General features: G+C 37.1%; 3 protein-coding genes across 10 annotated transcripts; 2 read left to right on the top strand and 1 right to left on the bottom strand.

Annotated features, from left to right (window-relative positions):
* The first annotated feature begins 4,773 nt into the window (after positions 1 to 4,773).
* On the top strand, positions 4,774 to 14,325 carry LOC121244320. Of its 8 annotated transcripts, XM_041142327.1 has the most exons (12): positions 4,774 to 5,536; positions 6,014 to 6,271; positions 7,423 to 7,464; positions 7,553 to 7,795; positions 7,989 to 8,138; positions 8,741 to 10,263; positions 11,334 to 11,413; positions 11,536 to 11,617; positions 11,691 to 11,816; positions 11,965 to 12,071; positions 12,876 to 13,033; positions 13,841 to 14,325. In XM_041142327.1, the coding sequence occupies exons 1-12, from the start codon at positions 5,096 to 5,098 to the stop codon at positions 14,084 to 14,086; spliced, it is 3,456 nt and encodes a 1,151-aa protein (XP_040998261.1). In that variant the 5' UTR covers positions 4,774 to 5,095; the 3' UTR covers positions 14,087 to 14,325. The 8 variants fall into 8 exon arrangements, 6 of the variants coding, with proteins under 6 accessions (XP_040998261.1, XP_040998263.1, XP_040998262.1 ...); XM_041142329.1 differs by lacking the exon at positions 11,691 to 11,816; XM_041142328.1 differs by lacking the exon at positions 7,423 to 7,464.
* A 2,160-nt stretch (positions 14,326 to 16,485) lies between these two features.
* On the top strand, positions 16,486 to 21,508 carry LOC121244276 (ABC transporter G family member STR-like). The gene is made up of 5 exons (XM_041142288.1): positions 16,486 to 16,538; positions 18,081 to 18,483; positions 18,593 to 18,772; positions 18,982 to 19,250; positions 19,577 to 21,508. The coding sequence occupies exons 1-5, from the start codon at positions 16,486 to 16,488 to the stop codon at positions 21,198 to 21,200; spliced, it is 2,529 nt and encodes an 842-aa protein (XP_040998222.1). The 3' UTR covers positions 21,201 to 21,508.
* Positions 21,509 to 21,990: 482 nt separating this feature from the next.
* On the bottom strand, positions 21,991 to 26,360 carry LOC121244588 (TPR repeat-containing thioredoxin TDX). Its single transcript, XM_041142729.1, has 10 exons — positions 26,115 to 26,360; positions 25,977 to 26,010; positions 25,487 to 25,639; positions 25,282 to 25,369; positions 25,102 to 25,182; positions 24,925 to 24,989; positions 24,365 to 24,505; positions 24,176 to 24,292; positions 23,573 to 23,603; positions 21,991 to 22,511 (listed from the first exon to the last, which is right to left on the bottom strand). Exons 1-10 carry the CDS (start codon positions 26,222 to 26,224, stop codon positions 22,177 to 22,179), a joined length of 1,155 nt encoding a protein of 384 aa, XP_040998663.1. The 5' UTR covers positions 26,225 to 26,360; the 3' UTR covers positions 21,991 to 22,176.
* Positions 26,361 to 26,956: the final 596 nt, after the last annotated feature.

Here is a 26,956-nt window from a genome sequence, read left to right on the forward strand (position 1 = left end):
GGAGAAGACGACTTCGCGGCAATCAATTTAGTGATGGGTAGGGGAACATGGGAGATTCGCACGGCAAGAACCATAGAGGTTCTGGACAAAGTTCGATACTCCTTGGAGATGAGCTTTTCTTGGGATGTCGTTTGGAAGGAAATCTGAATGGCGAGGTGTAAGATGGCAGCGGAGGGATGCACCAGAATCAGATCTTCCCGAGAGAGATGGAATCGAAATCTTGTGAGATGGGATGGCTTGGTGTAAGAAGATTCGCACTGCTTGCCAGTTTGAAATGGGACTTACGGGAGAGAGGAGACAGACTGCGAGATTCGCACAATGGAAAGCAGTGAACAGTGTTGAGTGAAGGGAGAGAACTACTGAGATGAAAACTTGGGATAAAATTGTGTTTGTTTTCGGAAACTATCTAACCGTACGAAAACTGGTTTTAAGGTTTTCAAAGTTTTGGGTGTATCTTCGAAAACACAAGGGGCCTTATATTTTCCTTTCCACCTACAAGTCTCTTTGGATAGTGAGATGAGATGATTTGTGAATAGTAATGAAATTATTAGTTAAAATTAGATGAGATAAGATGACCTTTGTATCCAAACAGGCCTAAAATCTTAAAACAATTACTGATTGAAGTTGACAGCCAAAATAATTTCAGTCCAATTTCTTGCCTTTTTCCTTTTTTTTTTCGTGCAAATAACATGCAACATACTCTTCCAATAATATTCCTATTACATGTTGATGTAGATTTCTGGATTTAAAATAAATTTACAAACTGACATGATTTGATGTAGTACATTAGATTATAAAATTATTTTTATTATAAAGTAGATTTAACATATTATATGATGACAATTTGTAAATTTATTTTTATAGAATCTCTTCGGAGCTATGTACAATATACTTTTTGTATTAATCTGTTTTTTATTTTAAGCCTTAAAATTTGGATAAGATCTTTAGATGGATCTCTTTATATTTAAATCATTTCTCAATTCCCATTGTATAATATTTATTTGAGTATTAAATGCTGTAAAAAAAATTCACTTGAAAGACCCGAATTTGGAATTTCCACTTTAGGTCCAAACCCATATCACGAAAGGTCAATCATGTAACAAACATTTTAATTCATGAAAAAATGGAACGAGTGTTCCTAACAGTTAGATGGTTTCTTATATGAGAAATGATATTCATCATCTCTACACTACATATCAATATATAATTTATTATTTTTATCCTTCTATTTAAATACACATGTTTACACAACAATATGCATGTGTTTAATTAGAAGGATAAAAATTACAAATCACATGTTAGTTTGTAGTGCAGGAGATTACAAGTAGAATTTTTCTTAATGAAATATCAAATTTTTTTTTTACCTTTTGGAAGTTGTAAATAAAAACTAGATAACTACTTTCATGGCAAAAGATGAAAATATTTTCACTCATAATAGATAGGCAATTATCTCCTACTCTTTTATTTTAAGACTGAAATAAGATAATAGATTATGAATAATGCTACTTAGTCATCAGAAATTTATGTATCAGATGACCCACTTGGCGTGGTACCACCATATGATGCAATGTGGTTTATTAAAAACACTCAAAACTACTTAAACAAACATCCTCCTATTTTCCCTCACTCACAATTTTAAGAAAAACTAATAAAAAATAAAATTATATTTACAAATCGATATATAAAACACACATAATAAAATAATTACATGACATAATTTTATTTTAAAAATAAATTTTAAAATCTAAATCTTGCAAATTAAATTTAACATTTAAATAATGTAATTAATGTGGTTTTACACAGGCTTGAGAATAACCCATAAAACAATATCATTGAAATTTCTATATAAGCAAATATAAAAGATTAATAGATCTGCTTCTAAGTGGTTTGGCTAATTTTCAGCTACTAATAGCCTTTAATTAAAATCAGGACACATAAAAAATTACACCAAAATCACACTACACTCAGTCACATGTGATAGAAAAGGGTAAAGGGAAAATAAGATAGGAAACTGAGGAGAAGCTGACTTCAAGTATTGCCCACCAGACTTCCACCAAAATCTTTCAACGCCGACCAGACTTCCACCACTCACATCCACCTCCACCAGTCCACCACCACCATTCTAATTAAAAGCTGCTCGCTTATCTTAGTATATCGAATCTTTGCACAAGCATCCCTCTGTATTTCAGATGATGCAACTTCTTGAGCAAGTGAGGTGGAGGGCAAATGAATTTAAGGTGAGTTGTTTACTCAGCACAAATATGATTGCATGTATGCACTTTTAGTTACATGGTAATGCAGAAGTGTTGCAAGGGGGGTCTTGTATTAAACTCTACCACTTGAGAAACCAAATAAATGAAAAGTTGCTTTTTATTAGGCCAAATAAATGTGTATCTGCATCATTCGCTTGCAAAAAAATAAAACAGGTTCATAGAAATGAAACTCCAGAGGATACCTTATAATAATGTTATAAAGTACTAGTAACCAAACATACAACATGAGATTTTAGGTTTTCAAAGGAAAAAACAAAAACAAAAAATCACATGCACCCATCTACATGCTAATACAATGTAAAATCAACAATATGATCATAAATATTTTTAAATTTTCTCCAATTTGCTAATAATTTTTGTTCTTAGAACTTTTACCAAACACTAAAGCAAAAGGTCTCTAACACAATTTCTATGGCTACGAGTTGAGAAGGGGTTGCGCAGATCTGTTCGAAGGGGCTGTGTCGCTATTCTGAAGGGACTACGAGTTGCTGTGAAAGGGAAGGGATGTTTCGCCTAGGGGAAGGGGAGGGGGGCACTGTGAATATATGCTCGAATGGGCTGCGAGCTGCTGTGAAAGGGAGGGGCCGATTTCACGCAGGGGAAGGGGAGGGGGGAGGGGTTTTGTTTCGCGCGAGCTGTCTCTTTATCGATGATTCCATGTAGTGATGGTTTACACTAATTGTGGTGGAAAGCCTATATGTCTAAAAACTATTAGTAGGTTGTTATATGAGGATATTCAGCCGGATCGGCTAGAATGTATTCTCTTTATTTTTCAAGAAGGAAACGGAAAATCAAAAAGAATACCTGCAAACCGGTCGGATTTAACTTAGGGAGATAACAGCCCACCAATAATTTTGTGACACATAAGCGTTCTACTACAAGAATCGTGTGACGCACTGCATTAGATTTGAAACCACCCCTTTTCCCGAAATCCCTTTCCATGTCCAACCCCCCCTCCTGTTTTCCTCCCCCCACACTCCCACTTCGCACACTCGAAATCCCTTCCCATTTCGCATCCCCTCTCTGATTTGCCTCTTGCAGCCTCGACCCCTCTCTCGCCACCGTCGCACGTTCCCTTTCGCACACCCACCCCCCCCCCCCCCCCCCCCCCCCCCTCTCTCTGATTTAACTCTTGCACGCCCCTCTCGCGACACAGTCTCGATGCCTCGACGCCCCTCTCGAAGCTCTGTCTATCTCCAGGCCATTCACCGACTCTGCTATTGAAGCTGCGAGAGGCCAATCACAGTTGAATTTTTTTCTCTGGTATGCCTTACCCTAAATGTTGATCCACGCCAAACCTTGACACCCGCTCTGCTCTTGCAGGCATGTTTGCCCCTAACTGGATTAGTGGCCCCCTGGAATATTTTGTTGCGCAAAGCATAGAATAATAATTTCATGAATTACAAAAAAGCCGATGAACATGATCCTTCATGAAGATCAAGTCAATCATGGACGTAATCATCACTCGACTACTGCTAAAGTTTATAACCAAGAATTCACCTTCATAGCTACTTGTTATAATATTCTTCTGTGGGAAACAAAGCAGATCAGGTTGTCAAAGTTACAAGAACTTCTCAAACAATTAGTCTTCTTTTTAGAAATAATATAAGGAACAAGATAAGAGAACATTTTCCTCCTCATGTTGCAACACCAAACAAATGCATCCCAGATTGCACAGTCAGTAAATGGAAATGGACTAGAAAATTCATAAAGAGAACACTCTGTTTCTATCTAGGAAAGCATGAAGGCCCCACAAACACTTCTGGTCTTCTCGGCGTTCTGGAAGCTGGCCCTGGGGGTGGACTGGTGGCGGTGGATGTTTGCTCGGCGTTCTGGTGGCACACGGTCGCGAAGGTTCAACCTCTTTTAAACCAATCCCACATCCCCCTTCTCCTAAACACCATCTAAAACAGGCAAAAAAATCTCTCTCTAGCTAGATCGGTCTCTCTCTGTCTGAAACAATAGAGTGAAAATGGAGGGTTTGATTCCTTTGGTATACAGGGCCATAATGCAGTACAATTATGGAAAAGAAAGCCCTCTTGGGTTATGGCTCAATGACTCGCCCTCGGCTTCCTATATGAGACTTCCCGGTGATTCAGGTCGTTTCCAAACGTTGGATGTACAGCTCTTCTGCTCATCAGACTATCGTTTATCTGCATCTTCTTCGCCATCTTCAAGGCCTCCTTAAATCATAGTTTCCTCCGGAGTTCAGTCTCCGCGTTGCCTTTCTATCCCATGCGCACGAGTCTACCGTTCCTTTAGTGTGTTTTCTGAAGTGTCAAGACCTAAGTAGAGGGCTATTATTACTGGATTATTGGACCGACCCCTTAGAAGCGGTTCTGGAAACCAAAAACAAAAATCCTGGCTACATATCACGACGAACCGGAAAAGCTAACGGTTCAGCGGAACCGTTCAGTACACGCATGCCAGGTGTCTTCCCCCATATGTCTTCGTCATATCTTTATTTTGTTAAATACAAATTTCCAAAACGACAGAGTCTAAACGCAATCATTATACCCCTTCTCTCTCTCGCCCTCTCTCTCTCTGATCTCCGCGTGAATGCCATGGCCGTTTCTCTCTCCCCAATCCCTCCGAAACCCCCTTTCGCTCTCTCTCTCTAGTATTTCCTCCATTTCTCAATCTCTCTCTCTCTCTCTCTCTCTGAGATTCTGTTTCTTTACATAGGAATATATATATATATATATATATATATATATATACACATGTATTTTTGTAGTCTAAACGGAAGATTACCTACCTACCTTATGTATTTTCCTCAATAGAACGCGTAGATTCGGTACGGAAAGGATCGCCGAGGGGGAATGGAGATTGTGACCGGGGATAGGTACCTGGAGAAGCTGGTGGAATTCGTCGACGAGCAGGCTGGTCCGCTGCTCGACGGTGCCATGGTTCTGAAGCTCAACCCGGCGGGCTTGCACTACGCACAGTCGCGCCTGGAGGCGCTGAACGAGCTCGAGAGCCTACTGGCTGGTGCGCCCATCGACTACCTCCGCGCCTACGTGTCGGACCTCGGAGACCACCGCGCGCTCGAGCAGCTCCGCCGGATTCTCCGCCTGATTCCTTCGCTCAAGGTCGTCTCGGCGCTTACGCCGCCTTCTCGGGATCCCACACCGCTCTCTTTGCGTCCGTTCGGGAGGCTGAGGGTTCTGGAGCTTAGGGGCTGCGATTTGTCCACCTCCGCTGCCCGAGGGTTGTTGGAGTTGAGGCACACTTTGGAAAAAATCATATGCCACAATTCTACTGTGAGTTTGTTTGTTTGCATTCTTGCTTGAGAGTTACGGAATGGAAAAGTAATAAGTACAACGGAATTTGGATTCGGGAATTAGATTTCTTATATACTATGCAATGATTCATAGAAATGCTTTTGAGCTTGGTTTTGGAATGAAACTAAATGTGACGGGTATTAACTCGAATGTAATCACTCTTTTTGACATCTGTTTTGCTTATTAGTACCTGTAAGTGAAAAGTATGAATTTCAGATGCTGAAGTTTTTGGAGTTTATACTTTCCTAGTTTTTTTATCAGTGATTTAAAGATGCAATTATTTCAGTAAAATTTAATACTACCAATTTACTTTTCAGTTGTGTAAATGTGGAATGAAAGTTTTCTCTTTTTGGATTTAATCTTTTTTTTCGCCTGATACGTTAATTTAACGATATTGTTAATCGGCTGGGCGATTAGGGCCTAATTATTTTTTCTTTGAACTTGCATGTAATTTAGGATGCTCTACGGCATGTCTTTGCGAGCAGAATTGCCGAGATAAAGGGCTCTCCTCAATGGAACCGGTTGTCCTTTGTTTCATGTGCTTGTAATGGCTTGATTCTCATGGACGAGTCTTTGCAACTTCTTCCTGCTGTTGAAACTCTTGATCTTAGCCGGAACAAGTTTGCAAAAGTGGATAATCTTTGCAAGTGTGCCAAATTGAAGCACCTGGATCTTGGTTTTAATCACCTAAGATCGATTACATACTTCAATGAGGTATTTACTTAAGAGTAATTGACTTGTGTAAAAAAAAGATTCATAGCCTGAAATTACATTTTTAGGTCATTTCTTCAACTTGTTGCCCGTAAAATTCTTGATCAAAGAGGTCTGCTTCTACATACATACATACATGCATGCATACATACATACATGCATGCATACATACATATATATACATATATATTGTTTAGAGTTCACAAGGTGTTCTAGCCCATATCTACTCATCTTGAGTGTTTGGTTTTCAGGATTACTTTTAGCTAGTTATTCAAGATTATAGTTGCAAATGGAAAATTCATTTGTGGAAGACTAAAGCTTGATTCATCTAGAAGTTCTTGTAGAGTATTTCAATCTAAGAGAAGGGGAAAAAGAACAGAAAAAGCTTATTCGGACTATTTTGGCAACCAAGTGAGGAAGTGAAAATTTGAACTCAAGGACATTGACTAAGGCTTCTTCCAGGGTAGTTGACGTGCAGGAAAGGGAAATTTGCTTAGTGTGTGGAGCTTGAACTGAATTAGGCTTGTTGTTGTTTTGTGGATGGAACCTATTTTGAGTTCTTTAGTAGAGCTCTATTAAGTAATTAACCACAGCTGCAGCATCATGCTTAATGCATTTTGCATTTCACTAATCTGCTGTTTCTTAGCTTTACTCCATACTATTTTTAAAGCTGTTTGAATGCTTGGGATCTATGGTTAAACTCTACCGACGCCTTGATGACAAGGAGAATTTTGGGACCTTAATCTTGGTATTTGTGTATCGTGTTGGTCCTCATGCATCACTAGCCCATTGGTTATGCTAAAGATGTTCTGCTCACACGACTATGTTTTTTTTTTTTTAATTTTTTGTTGAATGGCGTGAGACCAAAATTCCGTTTCTATGGTATTAGATTATCAACTTTTATCTTGAAATGCTAATTCATCAATACTTTCTTCCGGCGGACAGCTTCAATAGACTTTAATGGGCTTAACTTTCATGATTTTCTTCTATCTTTATCCCCTTCTAGATAGGTGTATTTCTTGCATACTTCCTGTGTACTTGGATTGTGCCTTTTAATGAAGTCTTATTACTCATGAAAAATCTGGGAATGTTAATAACTTCCGAGGTTTAATTTTATTTTACTTAGCTGGATTTTTACATCATTTTATTTTTAGCTTGGAAAGCTACCGATGGTGCTATGCATTGAGCTTTATAGTGTGAGTGCCAGCTAGTATGCCTTTTGCTTTACATTTTTAATTTAGGAATTAGCTCTGGACTCATTTACCAATGATTTGGACTATGCAGGTCTCCTGTCGTATTGTTAAACTTGTTTTGAGGAACAATGCTCTAGCGACATTGCATGGGATTGAGAATCTGAAGTCACTTGAAGGGCTTGATGTTTCCTACAATTTAATTTCCAATTTTTCAGAGTTAGAGTTCCTTGGGTGCCTTCCCTCTCTACGAAGCCTATGGTTGGAAGGAAATCCATTATGTTGTGCCCGATGGTATAGAGCCCAAGTATTCAGCTTTTTCAATCATTTAGATAAAGTAAGACATAGTTTATAGATTTATCTTTTGCGACTTCTTCTTGTTGCTTTTGAACTTTGATATACTACGTTGTCGCGTTCGGTGGAATTAATGAATCATAATGTTTATAGCAAGCATTTCATGCTTCTTTCCTCAATTTTGCACCCCTGCTAAACTCACTATTCTGTTGCCCCTGCTATTGTATGCTGATTAGTTGAAGTTAGATGATAAGCACATCAGCACCAGAGAGTTCTGGAAACGTCAAATTATCATTGCCAGCAGGCAGAAGCGACCTGCCACCTTTGGATTTTATTCTCCTGCAAAAGATGAAGCTAGAGAAGATGGGAGTATTTACCGAAGACGGGTATGCATTTATAAATTTAACGAGGATCTGTGCAAATCAATCATTGGGTTTTAAAGAATAGTTTCGAGACACAATGAGATTTGGGTTTCGATGGATCACATTAAACTTTTATTTTAAAGGTGCTTATTTTTTAACCTTTAATATAAAAAATTAAGTGATGCTTGACCCTGCTCTTCTTCCCCCGTTAAAGAAGTTCAATGGGATAAATTGCACTTGCCCCACATCTCAATTCTTAAGCATGCAACTTTTTTTTTAGTTTAATATTTTTTCAGTGGTACTACAGCCACCGAAAAAGTGGCCCGAAGAAGTGTCCCGAATAGTGTATTTCACTTTTTTATTTTTCTTTTCTTTTTTTCATGTTTTTTTTTAATCATCATAAACATTTAAAAAAAATAAAAAATTCACAACATCATTAAAAAACACTTCCTTAATCACTAAGTTAAAAAAAAAAAAAAAAAGCCATTCGGGGCACAAATTGGGGACCCAAAGCATTTCTCATATTTTTTTTCCATATCTTTAAATTTTGGCACTAGTATGTTGCTTATGCTTCTTCTGTATTAGTATTGATGTAGGCCGTCATCTCATGGTGTTATGTTTTACAGAGAAAGGCATCTCGACTTGCTTCTATTGAGAAGGAAGAAGAGAACACATATATATGTTCTGACCAAGAGTCTGTATCATGTGATGTTGATATTCAGAGCAGAGAAGAGGCTGTCATGTCCGATGCCGAAGCTGAAATTGTTGATTTAATGAATAGAGTTGAACTCATGAAGAAAGAGCGTTCTGTTCTTTGGTTACGGGAGTTAAGGGTGTGGATGGATCATGCTTCTGAGAATTTTGTGGAAAGATCTAAATCTTATGGGGCAACATTGCATAACGAAAAAGAGAATTATATGAAAGGAAAGCCAAGCAAATGGTATCTGGGTGATAGTTCGAGATATGTTTCTGACTCTGTCCAAGCTTCTGGAGATGATAGTAGTACAAATGTTTTAGAATCTGATAATTCCTTTGCAGATATGTCTACTGGTTTGCCTGCTAACCCATACTTTAGTCAAGTTAGTTTCCTGGGGAATGGTAGTCGGTTTTCTTTGGCTGGAATGGGGAGAATTGATCTGAAAGAGGAGCATCCAAAATCTTATTCACATGACGGGATTACTACTATTTCTCTGCAAGCTAAAAGTTCACACCCTGATATCTTTGCTGTCCAAGGTGTTCATGGGGTGTTTGAAAATGTCATCATGTCACCATTACCAGCCACTGATGATATGTTAGTGTCTCATTCACCCTCTCCTTTCCCTTCATCTCCCCCTCATTATCAAGAGGACATTCTACATCGTCGCCACAACTTAGTCGAAGAAACTTTGCAACTATCTGCAGAGTCTTATTCACCAGCATCATCTGATAGTAATACCAGCTGTAGTGATGATGATTTCTGTGAATCAATAGTCGCTGTTGATAAGTCGCTGAATGAAGCTTATGCTAGAAGTGCTGAAGGCCACTCATTTTCTTTTGATGTCGAGGAGGATTTTGACCACCTAAGTCATGAAATTCCTCATGTAAGAGAAAATGGCACGTCTTGTTCTTTTGTTGACCAGACCTCTAGTATGCACAAATTTTCAAATTCAGAACGGTTCTTGGAATCACATTGCAATGATTTTCCTACTGCTGATACTCTTGATGATCAAGTTTCTTGTTATGTCAACCAAGAGGCTGATTATTTTGAGAAGAGAAAAAGCCAAAGGAAATTGAAGAAAAAAGTAATTCCACTACTAGGGGAGAATAATGTGGTTGGTGGGACAGAATTGTCATTCAAATCAGATGGCAATTTGGATATTTGTGGAGTTCATGGAGCTGCAATCGAAAATGAACAAGGGAAACAAATTTCATATACCAGCGAATTCCAGGAAGTTATTCATATGGAAGAGAAGTGGAAAAAAGCAATTGTAGCCCCACCAATTGATGATTCTTATAAATTTCCAGGGTCTTGGTGCTCATCTTCTTGGAGTGCTGATTTTATTGAGAATTTTTTCAATACAAATATTGCAGAATCTAGCATTCGTGAAACTTGTCGACAGTATTTGTGTTGTGATTGTGTACTTGAGCCAGAGTCCAAATATGGAGAAAGGTGAATATTAGTATGTTATAATACTTATAAACATAAATATTATATGATATAATGAATGGTAGGAAAATACTTTAAAAAAAATAATGAATGGTAGGAAAATACTCATAAAAAAAAATGGTAGGTAAATGAATGGACTAGGCAGGTCTTTCTGACACCTGCGAAAATGCGAAAACAAAACAAAAAGAGGAAATCCGTGTAGTATCATGTTTTTAAAATTTTTGTTAATGATTACTAATGGTTTTTTTTTTCACTATTCTTGTTGATATGGTTGTTTCTGTGGTCCTATGCATCTCTTATAAAAAAAGTTATTACTGTTTTTTAGGAGAACTTTATAAATGTTTCCTGTTTCTATCTTACTATATTCTGTCCTGCACTTATAAAAAAAAAAATATTCTGTCCTGATATTTAGAGTTGATTTATTCATAGCTAGACTCTGCCGAGTGTATGTAGGAATGGACATGGTACATGCTAATAACTACAACAACATTGTGCATAAGTTTGGCACTTAAAGATTCTTCTTAAGTTCATAATTTTCTAGCTACTAATTTTCTTATTTCTGTTTATATTAGATGGATTTGTGGGTGATTCTATTTGGTGCTTCAGTGGTACAAGTTAATGGCTTTTATTTTAGAATTTTGCAATTGATACCAAGAACTACCCTCATAATTTCTGTACTCCATGGGGCAATATCAGGTGCTATATTTTCACCTGTAAACTGTCTTCTTAAGTTCTAAAGATCAGTAAGATACGTCTGCATTGGAGCTTTGTAATCTCTAAAGTATACTTTAAAGAAATTTGATATCTCTATTGTCTAATTCATACTTACTTGGATTCTGTTCTATAAGATATTGTTTCTGTGAAGGTTATTCATTTCACTTATTACTCCCTGTGTACTTGGGCAATGCCTATTTCATTCTCTTCAATAAAGTTACTTTTACTTATAAATATATATTTCACTTATTATATTTGTCATATTGGCCTCTTCAATGAACTAAACACTATCCATAATTATTAAGTTGTGTATCTTATAGAAATTCTTATTCTGATGATATTTATCTTCCTTGTTCCAGATGCAGAGAAGTGATTCTGGTAATGAGCAGTGAAAACAAGTTGTATATTTTGCTTATTGGTATTTCAGGTGATGGATCAGGTCAGGTTTTGAAGCTTTGCAGGAGGAATAACTTTCTTTTGTTTTGTAAATAATGTCAATTACTTGGTGCTCTCTTGTGCCTATGCTTTTCAGCCTAATGACTGCCGAAGTGGCTTATGCAGGAGCTATCTTAAGTTTAGTAGGTTGCCATAAAATGGAAGATATTAGAGAGGTTTCAGTTGGTGTTGGACTTCAGGTTGTGAGGTTAGTGATTTCTTGTGCTTTTATCAATCACATAAGCTATAAATTTTCTAAAACTCTATTTTTTGTGGGTTAGGTTGTGCATTGACAGGGATTCAGCATACCTGTTTATAACTAGAAGCATCGAGAAGTCAAGGCAATTATTTAGTACCTTGAAAGTGTTTGATTTACATCCAGAAAATGATCATTGTTCTTTACGAAGGTGATTGATGGCATAAAACACAGTTCCAAACCTTGCTTTGGCAGTACTTTTCCATGTTATATTTGTCTAGCTTCAAAATTAGTAGTTTATATATGCATTTTTCCATTTCTTTGTTATGATAGACTGGTTTTGGAAATTTAAATGGCAGTTTGGAGCAGGTCCAGGTTGAATTGTTTGAGAAACAAATATATGGAGGTTCAAAAGTGAACATCTTCCAATACTCTATGGTGCTATTCAGGCGCACCGCCAATGAAGGTTTACTTCTCACTAGTTGACCTTGGTTATGATGTATGGCAATGTACCTGAACATGTTGTGAGATAGTTCAGTCATCCATTGAAAGTGGATTTCTGAGTGCTGCAAGAAATTCTGATTGAGTTTTTCTTATAGAATTTCTGATGTTCCCACTCCCCTTTTTACTTGTCATTCTCCTATTTAAACCCCCCATGTACTTGGGTAGCATCCCTTGTGCCTATAATAAAATTCATTGATGTTATTTAGTAAAAAAATCGTAATAGGAAGGATTTTTTAAGAGAATATGTGAAGGCTTTTAAAATATTTTGGAATAATTAACAAACATAATACACATCAAGGATCAGGCTTAAATCACGCATGTTTTGGAACTTGTCCTGAAAAAACACAGTTTTAATAGATGATTTTCCTGTGCACATTGCAGGTGCTGAATTGGCCTCTGTGATTGTATTTGGTAGCCCTTCCATAAAATTCTCTTTTTTTTTTTTTTTTTCTTTTTTTAATATGTAACGAAAACTTTTTTAAAAAGTGCAAAAGGCATAACCCAAGTACATAGAAGTATACAGGAGAAACACCCTTCTAGGGAGGAATGGATTGTTTTTGCACATGAAAGAAACCTAGCGGTCCCATTTCACTAAGTTTCAGAGAATAGTTATCCACTCTTAATTTTAATTTTTTTGTTTGAATTTACATCCTACTTTTTAAAGAGATCATGGATATCTGTGAAATAAGTTTATATTTGTATGATTTCTTTTGCACAAGCATATATTCTTAATTTAGGTGATGCTTAATCTTTTAACATGCAACAGAGGATAAATGGCTTTCAAGATCACTATTTGTGATTGGAAGGCATCTGCTTGTGTGTGTTGAAGACCTTGTGCACTTCAGCTCCCTTTCAATGGATTCATCTTTGCCTCCATATTTCTCACTTGATTCATGTTGCTCCATTGTTGACTTATCTGAGATGGTAACTTACTAAATTTACGAAGGCTTCCTTAAGATTTTGCCTACATTTAGTTCTGCCAAATCTTGTACATCATATACCTCATGTGATAAGAAACATTATCTTGATTTTCTTTGGCATGATTATTTGATTGCATTTCTGGTTTCATTTGTGGTGCATGTGTGTTTGTGTTGATGAAACATCTTATAGATTTACATCGTGATCATTGACTTGAATTCTTAGTTAATATACTGTTCAGGCTTCAATGGAATAACATTGTCGCGACCCTTAATTGATAACTAACAAGAACACTATTTTCTCTGCTGACTCGTTTGTAGTTTGCCTACATTTATGTTCATGTTCCAGGTTCATACATCACTTACTGCAATTCATATCTAAAAAATCATTGTTTTTTTTTTTCCCATAATCTTAGATTCTACCACGTTTCTGGTTCGACATACCATGTTCTCTGTTTTGCTGATAAAGCATGTTATTGGGGATTGTCGTGATTCATTTTTATTTCTCTCTTTGTTAGCCAATATCTTGTTGAGCCATTACCAATCGAAGAAACAAAACTTGTTGAGCCATCATTGGGAGGATGATGTATATGATAGATGGTAGCCAAAAATTTATGCATACCATGCTTAGTAAATCACAAACATGGTGATTTCTTTTTAATAGTCTATATGCTCTATGCTTCAAGCTCAATTTTCATTGTGGTTTTCCTTCCTTTGTTACTTCAGACAGATTTTCCTCGTCTGTCTCTCTCTCTACCCGGAGAAGTGGATGTGTGGAGAAAGATGTTAATTTACATATTAACTTCATTTCCAGGTCATCGAGGCTAGAGAGAGTCGGTGTGTGACCCTAGCTCTTAAATGTACCGCATCAGAGTTCTACCCCTCTGCCAAAGCCAACACGGAGGGTGCATCAATCAATGATGAGAAGAAAGCTTCAGGCTGTGTAACATGGAAGATCAGGTGGTTCTCTGAAGAGAGTCTGTTCAATTTCGTGGCATTGGTAAAGGCAATCCATGTAGGAACATCCATGTCTCCCTTGCTCCTAAGATGTAAATGGTGAAGCCTTTTTGTTTCTTGTTTTTGTTTGTTTCCTATTCATTTCATTCTTTCTGATCTGGCCTTCCCCATTTCGCTTCTCATTTCCATATAGTTTAGAAATTTGTTTAGTAGCCGTAAGTGTTGTGAGTGAGTCAATAGCTTCCTTTTGTATTCTTTGATTTGTGTTTCTTTTATCAATCCATCATGTACAAATTTTGTACAGCACACATCATCATACGAAAATGAGTTTTGTATTTTTTCTTTTTGTAAAAAAAACATTTTCCTGTTGTGCTCTCACATTTCCATACACGAAATTGTACAGTGAATGTTAATTTTCTTTTATTGGCATTTGAGAATGTGAAAAAAAAAATGGCTTTGAGCTCCGAATGTGTTTATTAAAACATAATTTGCTGTCTGGGACTATTGCCAAGAGACGAGGCGAGGAGAACGTGTTTATTAAACAAGGTAAGATCTCACTGTATGTTGGTACTGTATAAAGTATATGAGATGTTTGGTTCTATAATTATGTGTTGTTAATGTGAAAGTAATGGTGTCAATAGGAACATATGACTGCAATGTTTTAAATACTTTGATGTTATGTTCCGATTAAGAATGCTACTTTCAAATCTTAGAAGTTGATTAGGGGATGGTGCTGTACTCTTTACCACTATGTATTTGAAGGGCTTTTAATTTAGGGGTCTAAATAAGTCAACTTCAACGGGGAAATCAGAGCTCTAATCGTTTAATTTTTATTCAACAGGAATCGAGTTGGAATTTATAGTTGAATTAAACTTGTTTTCTTCACCAACCGTTTATTTATTTTTCGTCAAAACATTTAATAATTTAGGATGTTAATTCATATTACAATGATAATTACAATATGTAATTTGTACGAAGTTTATATTTTGGAGTCTTGCAAATCGTTCCGAGTCACACCATTGATGTGACAGTCGAGTCACTAATTATAGAGGAAAACAAAATCCTATCAATATGTGTGTTTGTTTGAGTGATTATGGTCTCAAGATTTCCATGATCTCAATCAAAACTTTGGTTATAAAGGGAACTCTTAGCTCATCATTTCACATGTATGGTTATTGAAACCAGAGGAAATTGTCATAGAGAAAGAGTCATATCATCTCCATTCTACAACATCCAGCTTTGACCCATGGAGATTTGGGGGGGTCTATTCTATAATCTCAGACATCTATGCAATCCTACTTTTGATCTTCTCTTTCCAGACAGCTCAGAAGATTTCTCACTCAGCAAACTCCATAGCTCACAAGTTGGTTGGCTGAGCCCTGAGCTCTCTGAATTCATACCTCTTACTCGATTCCCTCTAAAATTACCTTTTACCTCTTCAAACTATTTGGAAATGACATTCTTTTTCCTCATTCTTCTACTCATGTCACTCTTTCAGACATACCGAGGGGGGATTTCTTTTACGAATAATGATAGTATGTCCTCTCATTTTTCCTCATTATTTTGACCACTTATGCATTGAATTTTTTTTTAAAAAAAATTGTTTACTAATTAAAGAAGTAACTATTAGTGTATTGATATTTTTTTTATTTTTTAAAAATGTTTGAAATAAAAAGCAAAAACAAAGAAAAGTATAATTTGTACTAGGGGCACACCAAGTGGGCAAATTGAGGGGCATAGTAGTGCTATCCTTTCATGCATTTTTTATTTCATCAATTCAGTCTTTCTTTACAGCTTAGTAGAGAACACAGGATCACATGCATTATCTAGATTGCCAAGGCTTCACATGATCAAGCATATTTTATTGTGTAATTGTTTCTGTTTAGGTTAATTAATTTATAAAAATACATATATACTATCAAATAACAATTCATTTATGAAAATCTTCCATGTTTTCGATACAATTCGTAGTGACCTGCCATGCATACCTCAAGCATTACATGCTTCAATTGGCTGATCGAAATCAGTCAATTGTAGCAAAGCAAACTTCGAGTGCCACCACCATCATAATCATCATCATCTTGTAGCTTAAAGTTCCTGCTCATCTCAGCCTGCACGATTAGTTTAGAAAACAAAACAACACCATATAAGAGTAAAAGGCACGCGATATTGGCGCGGCTCAATCAGACCACAGAGTCAAGTAAATTGATCAACCATTGACGTTATGGTAAGATTGAACCACGCCAACACCTCGGGTTTGTGCCTCAACAGCTTGTTTGGATATATATGCATGCAAGAAGATCAAGGGTGCATGCCTGCATCATGCCCTCACCTTTAGCTGCCATGCATGGAGACAGACATTCATTAATATTGCTTAATTGATCGATATGAACCTGAGTAGTTCCTGCTAGCATCCTCTATTTGTAGCTTCCAATCCTTGTTTTTATTATCGTGTGTCCAAAATATAGAAAACAAGACCAAATAAATTTGATCAGAAAGGACATGGAGAATACTCCCAAGGAGATGTGTCTGATCTCTCTAGGAGTGCCGGCGAGGTTCTCCAGAATACATGTTCGCATATTGCCGGCTTGTTTAATTTACATAAATAATTGCATGCATGGGTATTTGCGTAGGGTTTTGTTACGTTGGATTTGAGGAAGCTGTCCTCAAAACCAACTCAGAGTCGTTTCTTGTGGGCAATTCTCCAATTACAAAGCTAAGTAGTCATACATGATCCTAAGGATTCTTTGCAAATGTATATATATATTTGTAGTTAATAGGGATTGAAGTTCAATCTTGTCCTGATGCTGTTTTTCGATCGTTTGTTGTTTGATCCAGTTACTGGGGCTAACATTATAAGCATGACAACCTGAATCCTTGATCATGTCAGCATGAAAAAATCGTTTTGACTAATTATCAAGCTATCTTTTAAACTTTCTTGGAAAATATCATCCACAATTTTTTTTCTACCTTCATAATTTGTGAAGTTATTCATATCATGATGATGATCAGGATTACATTGCATGCATCCATGCATTTATATAAGAGAAGTACTACAGTTACAAAGATATTTCGTAAAAGTAAACTCATAATCTGGCACTGTTTAAGGTAGACGTAAGATTATGAAGTTATTTTTATTCTAAAATAAATCTAACGTATAACATGAAACTACGGCAGTTTGTAAATTTACTTTTGTGAAATCTTTTTGTAGTTGTAGCACTTCTCTTATTTAAATGCATGGATGCCTGCAATGTCATCCTCATCATGATAAGAAATTCCTTTGCGGCTAAAGTACTTCTCTTTATTATATAATGACAACAATTAATGGTAGACAAGGGACGAAATCATGAAATTCAATTATTTGTAAAATTATTTCTGGAGGGGGGAATTAATATTTATCAATTTAGTTTGTTTACTAAAAATCATAAACACAAATTTTATTTTTTTTGGGTAAAATTCAATCTGAAAATCATTTAGCCAAACAAAGTACAAACTGACTATGTTTTTAAGCACATACATGCACCCCTAGTGGTGATCATGCTCGATGAAATAGATCAGTGGGAGAGAAAGATTTATATTTTTGTTCTCTTTCTTCGACATTTCTTCGTCAGTGTTAGTATTTGATCCCAAATTCCACGCCCATCTGCTTTGAGATCGACAAAAATACAAAACTAATTAGCTGTTTACAGTGCACTCAAACTCAAGAAACTTGGCAGTTTTTTATAACATTCTGCTGAGTCTAGACTCTAGAGCTTTATGCCCTTCAGACTTGAAAGAAAGAAGTAAACAAAAGAGCTGGGAAGTTGTCTCTAGTGAACAAAGAAACAAAACAGGAACATGATCTTCCGTATAGATCAAAGCAGATTAGTGTCAAGTCCAAAGGGAAGTGAGAGAGACAGATATCCCACCCTGCAGAAACTTCTCCATTTCATGTCTTGCCGTCTGATACCTCAATGATGATCTTATAATTTCTTTCATTTTTAACCTTTAACATTTCGTCCCTTCTTGTCCACTTTTTATACCCTACCTGATCTGCTCCTCCTTTTATACCCTTTCACACCTTAATCTCAAGGCTTAAAAAAAGCTTCTTGAAACAGCAAGTTGACAAAAGTCGACAGGAGGCAAAAGGTTGCTGCCACAGCTAGAATGGCAAATTTTAGCAGAACAGACACGAGTAGAAGCCTTGGGAGCCTTATGGACTCGGACAAAATAAGTTCTGGGAAAAATGTTGCTCCTTCTGAAACCCGAAAGCTGATTCCAGGGCATGGCCTTGAATTCAAAAACCTCTCGTACAGTGTGATAAAGAAACAAAACAAGGATGGTCAAATGGTGAAGAAAGAAGCATATCTTCTTAGTGACATCTCTGGCCAGGCAATTGGAGGTGAGATTATGGCCATCATGGGGCCTAGTGGTGCTGGTAAATCCACTTTTCTCGATGCCTTGGCCGGTCGGATTGCACAAGGGAGTCTTGAAGGATCTGTCAGAATTGATGGAAAGCCAGTAATATTTCTCTTGCATTTCCCCTTAACATTTCAACAAAATTCTCATACTACTTTTGAACCTTTTCTTTTTTATTTTTAATAATATATACGGGTTGGTCATGATCCAGGTTAGCACAAGCTACATGAAGATGATTTCTTCATACGTGATGCAAGAAGATCAGCTCTTTCCCATGTTGACAGTATTTGAGACATTCATGTTTGCAGCCGAGCTCAGGCTTCCTCCTACCATTTCCAGGACTGAAAAGAAAACGAGAGTATACGAGCTCCTTGATCAACTTGGCTTGCAGGTATAAACAACTCTCTCTCTCTCCGCGTTAAACTGAAGTGTAGATTTGTAGAATCAAAGTTCAGTTCAAACTCAGAAATACTTTGATACCATGTTAAACCATCACTTATCTTAAAAACTCAAGCTGATGGGATAAGAAGGTAAACATAATTATTTAAATTATATCTCAACACTCTCCAAGGCAACGTCAATGATATTATGAACGTGCAGACTGCAACTCATACATATATAGGTGATGAGGGGAGAAGAGGGGTGTCAGGAGGGGAACGACGGAGGGTCTCCATAGGAGTTGACATAATCCATAACCCAGCACTCCTGTTCCTTGATGAACCCACCTCGGGTTTGGATTCTACAAGTGCATACAATGTGGTAGAAAAGGTAAAGGAGATAGCTAGAGGTGGCAGCATAGTACTCATGACCGTCCACCAGCCTTCATATCGAATTCAAATGCTCTTGGATCGCATCCTTGTCCTTGCAAGGTACACAAATATGACAAACATTTTACACCCTGATCTCTACCTACTACAATTGGAAAAACCCATATTGATATTGTGCATCCTGCATAACTTGGAACTTGAGAAACATACAATTCATTGTAAAAGCCTGTCACATCAGGTGGCATGAAAAAGTTTTATTTTTTCATAATTATAATGGACCTCAATTCATTACTGCATTTAAACACCAAGGAGTTTGTAAGTAACAAAATTCTTCAAGTAAAAGAATTATTAATCTGTTTTTTTTTTTTATTATTATTTTAATTTTCTGCTTGACTTGGTGCTTATTCAGCCATCACATGTAATTACAGAGGAAAACTGATATATATGGGGAGCCCACTTATCCTTCCTGCTCATTTGTCTGGATTTGGAAGGCCAGTTCCAGAAGGTGAGAACAGCCTTGAGTATCTCCTAGATGTGATCAAAGAGTATGATGAATCAACTGTAGGGCTAGACCCCTTAGTGCTGTATCAACGAGATGATATCAAACCTGATCAAATGGCCAGGACCCCCATTCCAAAGACACCTCGCACGCCTTACAGAAGTTGCCATGCACCTAAGCACAGGTTTAGCCTTCGTAGTCTTGCATTCTCTTCTGCAACTCCCATGACACCTCAACCAGGTTCTGGACAGTCCGAATATTTTGAGGATGATGATGATGATGAGAATTTCGACAACTCACTGGAGAGGAGAACTGTACATACACCAATGAGCATGCAGAGTGGAGTCTATAATTCTCGCTTAGCTTCTCATTTTTACAAAGATTTTCCAGTTTGGCTCTACAATGGGGTAAAGGGAACCCCTCGCCGTGCACCATCATGGACTCTGGCCAGAACACCAGGCCGGACACCCGGATTAAACACTCCGGCAAGAAGCCTAGTTTCAAGCCAATATCCAACACCTCTACAAAACCCCACTAGAACTCCCGTAGTCTTTAGCCGGTCCATGGAATCTTATGCCCCCAATTCTTATGAGGAATTTGAGGAGGAAGAAGTGCTTGAAGAGGCACACCATGGCCCCAAATTTGCAAACCCATGGCTACGTGAGGTTGCAGTGCTCTCATGGCGCACAGCACTCAACGTGATCCGCACTCCAGAGCTCTTCCTCTCACGTGAAATTGTGTTGGCGGTTATGGCAATCATTCTATCTTCCCTATTCAGAAACCTCGGCCATCCTACCATCAAAGACATCAACCGGCTTCTCAACTTCTACATCTTCGCAGTTTGTCTTGTTTTCTTTTCCTCCAATGATGCTGTCCCAACCTTCATCCAGGAAAGGTTCATCTTCATCAAAGAGACTTCCCACAATGCATATCGCGCTTCTTCCTATGTCATCTCCTCCCTCATTGTGTATCTTCCGTTCTTTGCCGTTCAAGGCTTTACCTTTGCAGCCATCACAAAACTCATCCTTCATCTCAAAGGAGGTCTCCTGAACTTCTGGATAATCCTTTATGCCTCACTCATTACAACTAATTCTTATGTGATGCTTGTTAGTGCACTTGTTCCAAGCTACATTACTGGTTATGCTGTTGTGATTGCAACCACAGCTCTCTTCTTTCTTACTTGTGGGTTCTTTCTGAAGCAATCTCAGATACCTCCTTACTGGAAATGGCTCCATTATATCTCTGCAATCAAATACCCGTTTGAGGCATTGCTAACAAATGAATTCAAAGGAGATAGTTGTTATAATGGCCAGCCCCAAGATCTTTCCCCAGGTCCTTTGGGAAATGTGCGTATCAGTCCACGGCATGAAGAGAAGCTTGCGCTCGGAGAACTGAGAGACAATTGCACGTTGATCGGAGAAGATGTTCTTTTTTCGATGGATATTACCAAGGGTATTTTGTATGACATCGCAATTTTGCTGGCTTGGGGAGTTCTTTACCGCTTCTTCTTCTACTTGGTTTTGAGATTTTACTCCAAGAATGAGAGAAAATGAAGTTTGTTTGCCTCTGAATTCAATGGTAGCTGGCTAATGCATAATCTAAACATATTTGATAGCACTCCATCTTTCAAAAGTTTTCTTCTAAACATGGGAGATGCATCAAATCGAAGCTTGTTACTTGTTTCTCATTGATGGGTTCCAAAATTAGACCAATAATGATGTATCTATCTTTCTTTAGAATTGGACCATTCAATTTGATTGAAGAGGATGAAAGTCAAATACGAACGAGATAGTACCAGAAAATGCAAAGAATCGCACAATATGAGTAATGCTCGATACAAGTTTCGGGCTTGTAAAATGTTTAATTATGAAGCTCAAATATTTATATCTAATATAAATTATTTTGGCCAGTTAAAATCTTTCTATAACTCGGATGATTAGACAGAAGTGCAAAATATTTATTGAAATGATGTTGTTTGGGTTGAAAAAAATAAAAACAAATTCATATTTGAATGGCACTACAGCAATTTGAACGAAATTTTCAGTCATTTTTTCCTGTGAAATATAAACAAAGAACACTCTGAAAATTAGATTATCTTGGGATATTAAACTTGGGTAACTTAAATATGCTACTTGGAATATAGTAAATAAATAAGATAGCATACATGAACATTTGCTCTTCCCTAAGCTTTTCATTTTATCAATAATACAACAATATAGTGTCACCATGGTGGAGTCACCTTTTCAAAGCTATCTTTACTAGTAAACCTATGGTTATTGGCTACGTTATTTTATGAAGCACCAGAAGACTATAGGTGCCCACTTTTTAAATAGAAAAGCAGGATTGTAGTCACCGAAAACATAAATTAATCTCTTATTGCTATAACCCAAGCAACACAATTCAGCAAGTCATTTACCAGAAACCAGTACCATCATCAGACACATCTTTCATGAGCGACATTATAGAAAAAGGCACAGTATTCAGAAGACGAGAAGAAATACTGGCTTCCTTATTTCATCAATTTGGCTCTCACATCTTGCTTGCATGCTGTGCAATCTTCTTTTCAAGAGCATTTTTGTCAGCCCCAACAACCTGGTCCACCTCCTTTCCATTTTTTATGAAAAAAAAGGTCGGAACGCTGCTAATATTCCAGCGTGAAGCCACGTCCCTGGCCTCATCTATGTCAACTTTCAAGAAAACAACTTTTGGGTACTTCCCAGCTAAGCTTGTGTAAAGGGGTGAAATGAAACGGCAGGGACCACACCATGTTGCAGTGAAGTACAGGATTGCTAGGCGAGATGTCTTTGAAGCAGCATCAGTCTTTTTTTCCAGTTCACTTACAGAGTGAATACCAATAACTTCCCCTGTTGTAAATCAATAGCATGATAAGATAATCTACAGAAAATAAACGCACAATTAGATGTTACTCTTTTTGCATATCAATGGCCGAAAGGAAAAAAGTGTCCAAACAAAATCACATGACTTCATGCCTCAAGTCGGTTTTGATGTACTGGCAGTGGTAATAAAGGGGATCAGACACCTCTCCAAACAATATAGTCAAAAACTTTAGCTCCATGCACATATATCAAGTTTAGATTACGAAATTTATCCCTGTACAGTTGCTCAATAGGACAGAGGCCTCCAAACATTTTTTTTCCAGCTGTTTTGAGTTGCTCCACTTTCTCCAACTCAATTGAATGGATAAACTCATGCACTGTATGTCACTGTAAACATAAGTTTATTGATAAAGCTCAAGTATTTTTATTTGCTCCAGTTTCTCCAACTCAATTGACACGGATAAGCTAATGCACTGTATGTCCCCGTACACAAGCTTATCGATAAAGCTCTCAAGGGATGTTTAGTTGCATGTTGTTTTGGAAATTTTGAGAAAACTTTTACAGAGCTTTTTATGGGATTTTGTGAAAGTGGAGGGACCTATTAAAAATATGTTCAAATTGAGAAAGTTTTTTACAGATATTTTTATTGGAGTTTGAATAGGTGGAGTCTGCTGTTTGGGAATAAAATTTTCAGTTTTTTAAAATGTTATTTACTTAAAAAATTGTAAATGTTATTTTAGTTTTGTTCATTCCTGAAATCGAGGTAAGATGTTTTGATGAAAATTATTTTTGAGGTTGTTTTGGTGTAAACATTTTTGGATTAAGAAAATTCTCAAAAACTTGTTGTCAAACATCAACTTAGTTAAACTTCGCAGACCTGTGCGGGTGGGTGGGTGAGAGGAGTCTGTGCTTGTAACCAAAGCAAATAGTAAAATTAGGATGAGATTATAGTTTTAAGAAAATGGTTGTCATTGTCAGGGCCTTCATATGACAAATGAATGCATAAACGCTGAGGGAAAGCAGACAAGTATTCAATCCTGCATAAACTTGAAGACTTGTTTAAATGGAAAAGAAAATGAATAGCTTACCTTCCTTTAAAGCAGACAATGCATCTTGATCCTGCACAAATTGAAGAGAGCAATAAGATCCAGAATCAAGGTTATCAATCTCTGGCATAGGCGCATTCAGCAAGTGAGCTTATAAACAGGGGAGTGATTGTTCAATTCCTCGGGACTCCTAACCTCGATAGGACAACCCCAAACCCTAACCATCTCTTTAAACCCCTTGAAACATGAAAAAGTAAAAAAAAAAAAAGGGGGGGGGGGGGTGTGGGGGGGGAAAGAAACAAATTGTGATACTACGCCTCTGATTCATGGCCTGGTGAAGGCTTCATTCATAATCATGTCATCTAATCAATACCAACATTGCCAGTGCACCTAATCATAGAGTTAGCCAGGTCCACCATCAACCTGATTAATAAGATGAAGGATATAGATGAACTAACAACCCACATCAACTCCACCAAAGAAGAAATCATCAATATAATATTTTTAGATATGGTAAAGTTTTATTTCAAAATAAAATTTGCCAACCATATGTTGCTTACAGAAACTCTTGAGTATCTCATTAATATCTTTTAACACACACAAAAGGAAATCTAAATGGAAAAAAAATGATAGTAAACCAACTACCTGTGCTTGAGCTTGCTGCCGTTGCCTCTCACGTTCAGCCTTTTTAAGTTCCCTGTCTTTGCGCAAGCGTTCATATTTTCTGCGATGCTCTTCAATTCGCCGGGCATTTGGTTCGACCTAAAAGATAAATAAATTATCAAGCAACAATTGTGTTGGTGACGTCTCCTATAAAATGAAGACATTTTTTACCTTTTTAAGAACCAAACCAATCTCCTCATCATAGTCCAACTTTGACGCTATATGCAGATCTTTTGCTGCCTCTTCCCACCGGCCCAACGTGGCCCTTGCCATTCCTCGTACTTTATATCCTTTTGCCGAGTCAGGGTTGATCTAGAAAAGACAAGTATGGCTCTTCAGAACAAATAATCATAGGTCTGTAGGGCATCTTACTGTGTTGTACATGGTAAATTACAAACTCAGATGCGTCATTAGTTCATTTCTAATTGGGCAGTGCTAGAGCAACTGATAGTGGCTCCTGACACTGCCTACCGAGAAGGCTATATGCCTCTTTTTATTTTTTATCTTTTTTTTCATGCATTTTTTTTATATTCTTAAACATTTAAAAAAATTCACAACATCAAAAAACACTTACTTAATCACTAAGTAAAAAGAAAAAGGAAAAAAAGGGTATTGGTAGAAATGCTCGGGACCCAAAATGGGGACCCCAAGCATTTCTCTTTCTAATTTTAAGTGGAACATCTTGCACAGTCTGCAAAGGCAGAGACGTATCGGAAGGGTCATTAACCAACCTCCAAAGCTGTATCAGCATCACGGATTGCAGCATTCGGTTTGCTCAATTTGACAAAGACACTAGCTGAAAATATGAATGTCAAGTTTCCAAGAGAATGAAACAATGATGAGACAAGGCTGGAAAAATAGGGCAAAGGAGGTAACCAGAGTAAATCCAATTTCATTTAAGAAAATACCTCTTGTTGAATATAATATTGCTGATGTTGGGTTCAGCACAATTGCTTCTGTTAGATGATCTATGGCTTCATCCAGCTTACCTGAAATATAAAATGTCATCAATAGACAAAAAAAGGGTCACAAAACAAAAGCAAAGAACATTGAATTCAAAAGTTCAATCATAAGAAACAATGCCATGCCTTCAGAGAGAGCATCCATAGCTTTTGATTTTGCTACTTGTGCAGCTTCCCGGTTCTCTTCCGTAACTTCAACTGAAGGGTTTCCCATCTGCCATTAATAATGCACAAATCTACAAGTTTAGAGAGAGAGAGAGAATACAAACGCAAGAAAAAATGGGAAAAATAAGAGGAGGAAACATCCGCACCAAGCTTTTATGCCACCCACCTTTTGTGGAGTATCATCATCAGGCTCCACAACATCAGTAACATCCAACTCAATATCAGACTCAACAATGTCATCATTATCCTCAGTTGAATTATATGTATTTTTGGCATCAAAATGTTCCTTAGTGTCTGGCATTTTATCACCACCCTTTTCCTGCACATGTTTTCATAATTAGACCATCAATATCACAATAGCAAGCAAAATGAACTACAAAAAGATTTGAAGTGCTAAATTAATTCCATTGATTGTCATGGAATATGTACTCGAATCAGAACATCCAATTGCTTGGATTAAAATCATCCAGAGACTATAGTCTAATTGGGTTTTCCTACTTGTATTGATTGAAAAAGTATCACTTCCCTCACATGATTGATCAAACGAATACTACTACAATTTACCTACTCCTTCTACTACAGTCCCCATTAACAGTACTCATAGAATGTTTATCTTCATACTATAAAGAAACAATCTGTGGAAAATCGGTGCTCACCGTTTTGGGTTGTACCGGAATCCGAGCTCCCAGGCTTCAAACGCCAAACCAAAAAGAAAAAACACAAAACCCCAGGTGAATCGAACGAAGATTAACAGTGTAAATTAACACTAGCACATGGTATATGAAATACAATACCCTTGGAGATAGGACTTGAAGAAGCCGAGAGAAGGGTCGTGGAGAAGTGAAGGGTTCGATTTGCACTGGCTCACAAATTGCTTCAGCTCTTCCAACTTTTCCGCGTCCATTCTGTGCGTCGTTGGCTTCTGTCTCGCGATCTCTGCAAAGTTATGGAAAATTGGTGAATCTTCTCGAATTGAATTTCTCGGTACGGGCGAGAAGTTTCAGTTTCGATGGACTTCGCGTCGATCACCGTCAAATTTATGCCACCTGTGATACTGAGGTGAGTCATGCGGTCAGTAATGGGGGAGAGTACGATACTGAGCGTGGACCTGATGCACCGGATTATTATTGCGAGTTACTTTTGCCTTTGAGACATTCGCGAGCACCATTGCTGAGAGAATCGAATTCCATGGAAAGTGAAGATGAGAAGCCATGAACAGAAATTTACGGTACGTTTTTCGTATTATCTCAACTCATTTTAATTTATTTTAATCGGTAGTAATAATTTTTTAAAATTTTAACATAAAATATAATAAATAATTTAATTTTTTTAATTTTAAAATAATAATAATATTAAAAATAATATTTTATTTAATTTTTAATTTTTAATTCAATTCAATTCAATTTAATTCAACGTGTAAATACAACATAAAACCTGATTTTGTCCGGACAAATTCACGGTCTGAGTCGGTTAATTTCAGTTTGATCGACGGGTACTTCAATCTATGCCAAGATCAAGAATTTTTAATCAAATTTCTCAGGGTTAAAAATTTTTAAAAATCTTGTCCTCTATATTTAATGAACAATTATTTATACCATCTAATTTCTTCGGCAATCTATTTTAAAAAAAAAAAAAG

The sequence above is a fragment of the Juglans microcarpa x Juglans regia genome, chromosome 8S (assembly GCF_004785595.1).
Source record: "Juglans microcarpa x Juglans regia isolate MS1-56 chromosome 8S, Jm3101_v1.0, whole genome shotgun sequence".
In the NCBI taxonomy this organism is placed as follows: Eukaryota; Viridiplantae; Streptophyta; class Magnoliopsida; order Fagales; family Juglandaceae; genus Juglans; species Juglans microcarpa x Juglans regia.

Bases quoted from the DNA above. Each gene is read 5' to 3' on its own strand.
- LOC121244320 (XM_041142327.1), top strand. From the start codon at position 5,096: ATGGAGATTGTGACCGGGGATAGGTACCTGGAGAAGCTGGTGGAATTC. The intron at 7,465-7,552 runs GTGAGTGCCAGC...TGGACTATGCAG, and splicing joins TATGCATTGAGCTTTATAGT to GTCTCCTGTCGTATTGTTAA. The intron at 11,618-11,690 runs GTTAGTGATTTC...TTTGTGGGTTAG, and splicing joins GTTGGACTTCAGGTTGTGAG to GTTGTGCATTGACAGGGATT.
- LOC121244276 (XM_041142288.1), top strand. From the start codon at position 16,486: ATGGAGAATACTCCCAAGGAGATGTGTCTGATCTCTCTAGGAGTGCCG. The intron at 16,539-18,080 runs GTTCTCCAGAAT...TTCTTGAAACAG, and splicing joins TCTCTAGGAGTGCCGGCGAG to CAAGTTGACAAAAGTCGACA. The intron at 18,773-18,981 runs GTATAAACAACT...ATGAACGTGCAG, and splicing joins TTGATCAACTTGGCTTGCAG to ACTGCAACTCATACATATAT.
- LOC121244588 (XM_041142729.1), bottom strand. From the start codon at position 26,224: ATGGACGCGGAAAAGTTGGAAGAGCTGAAGCAATTTGTGAGCCAGTGC. The intron at 24,506-24,924 runs GTTGGTTAATGA...TGTCTTTTCTAG, and splicing joins ATGCTGATACAGCTTTGGAG to ATCAACCCTGACTCGGCAAA. The intron at 23,604-24,175 runs GTAGTTGGTTTA...CAATTTGTGCAG, and splicing joins GGCAGCAAGCTCAAGCACAG to GATCAAGATGCATTGTCTGC.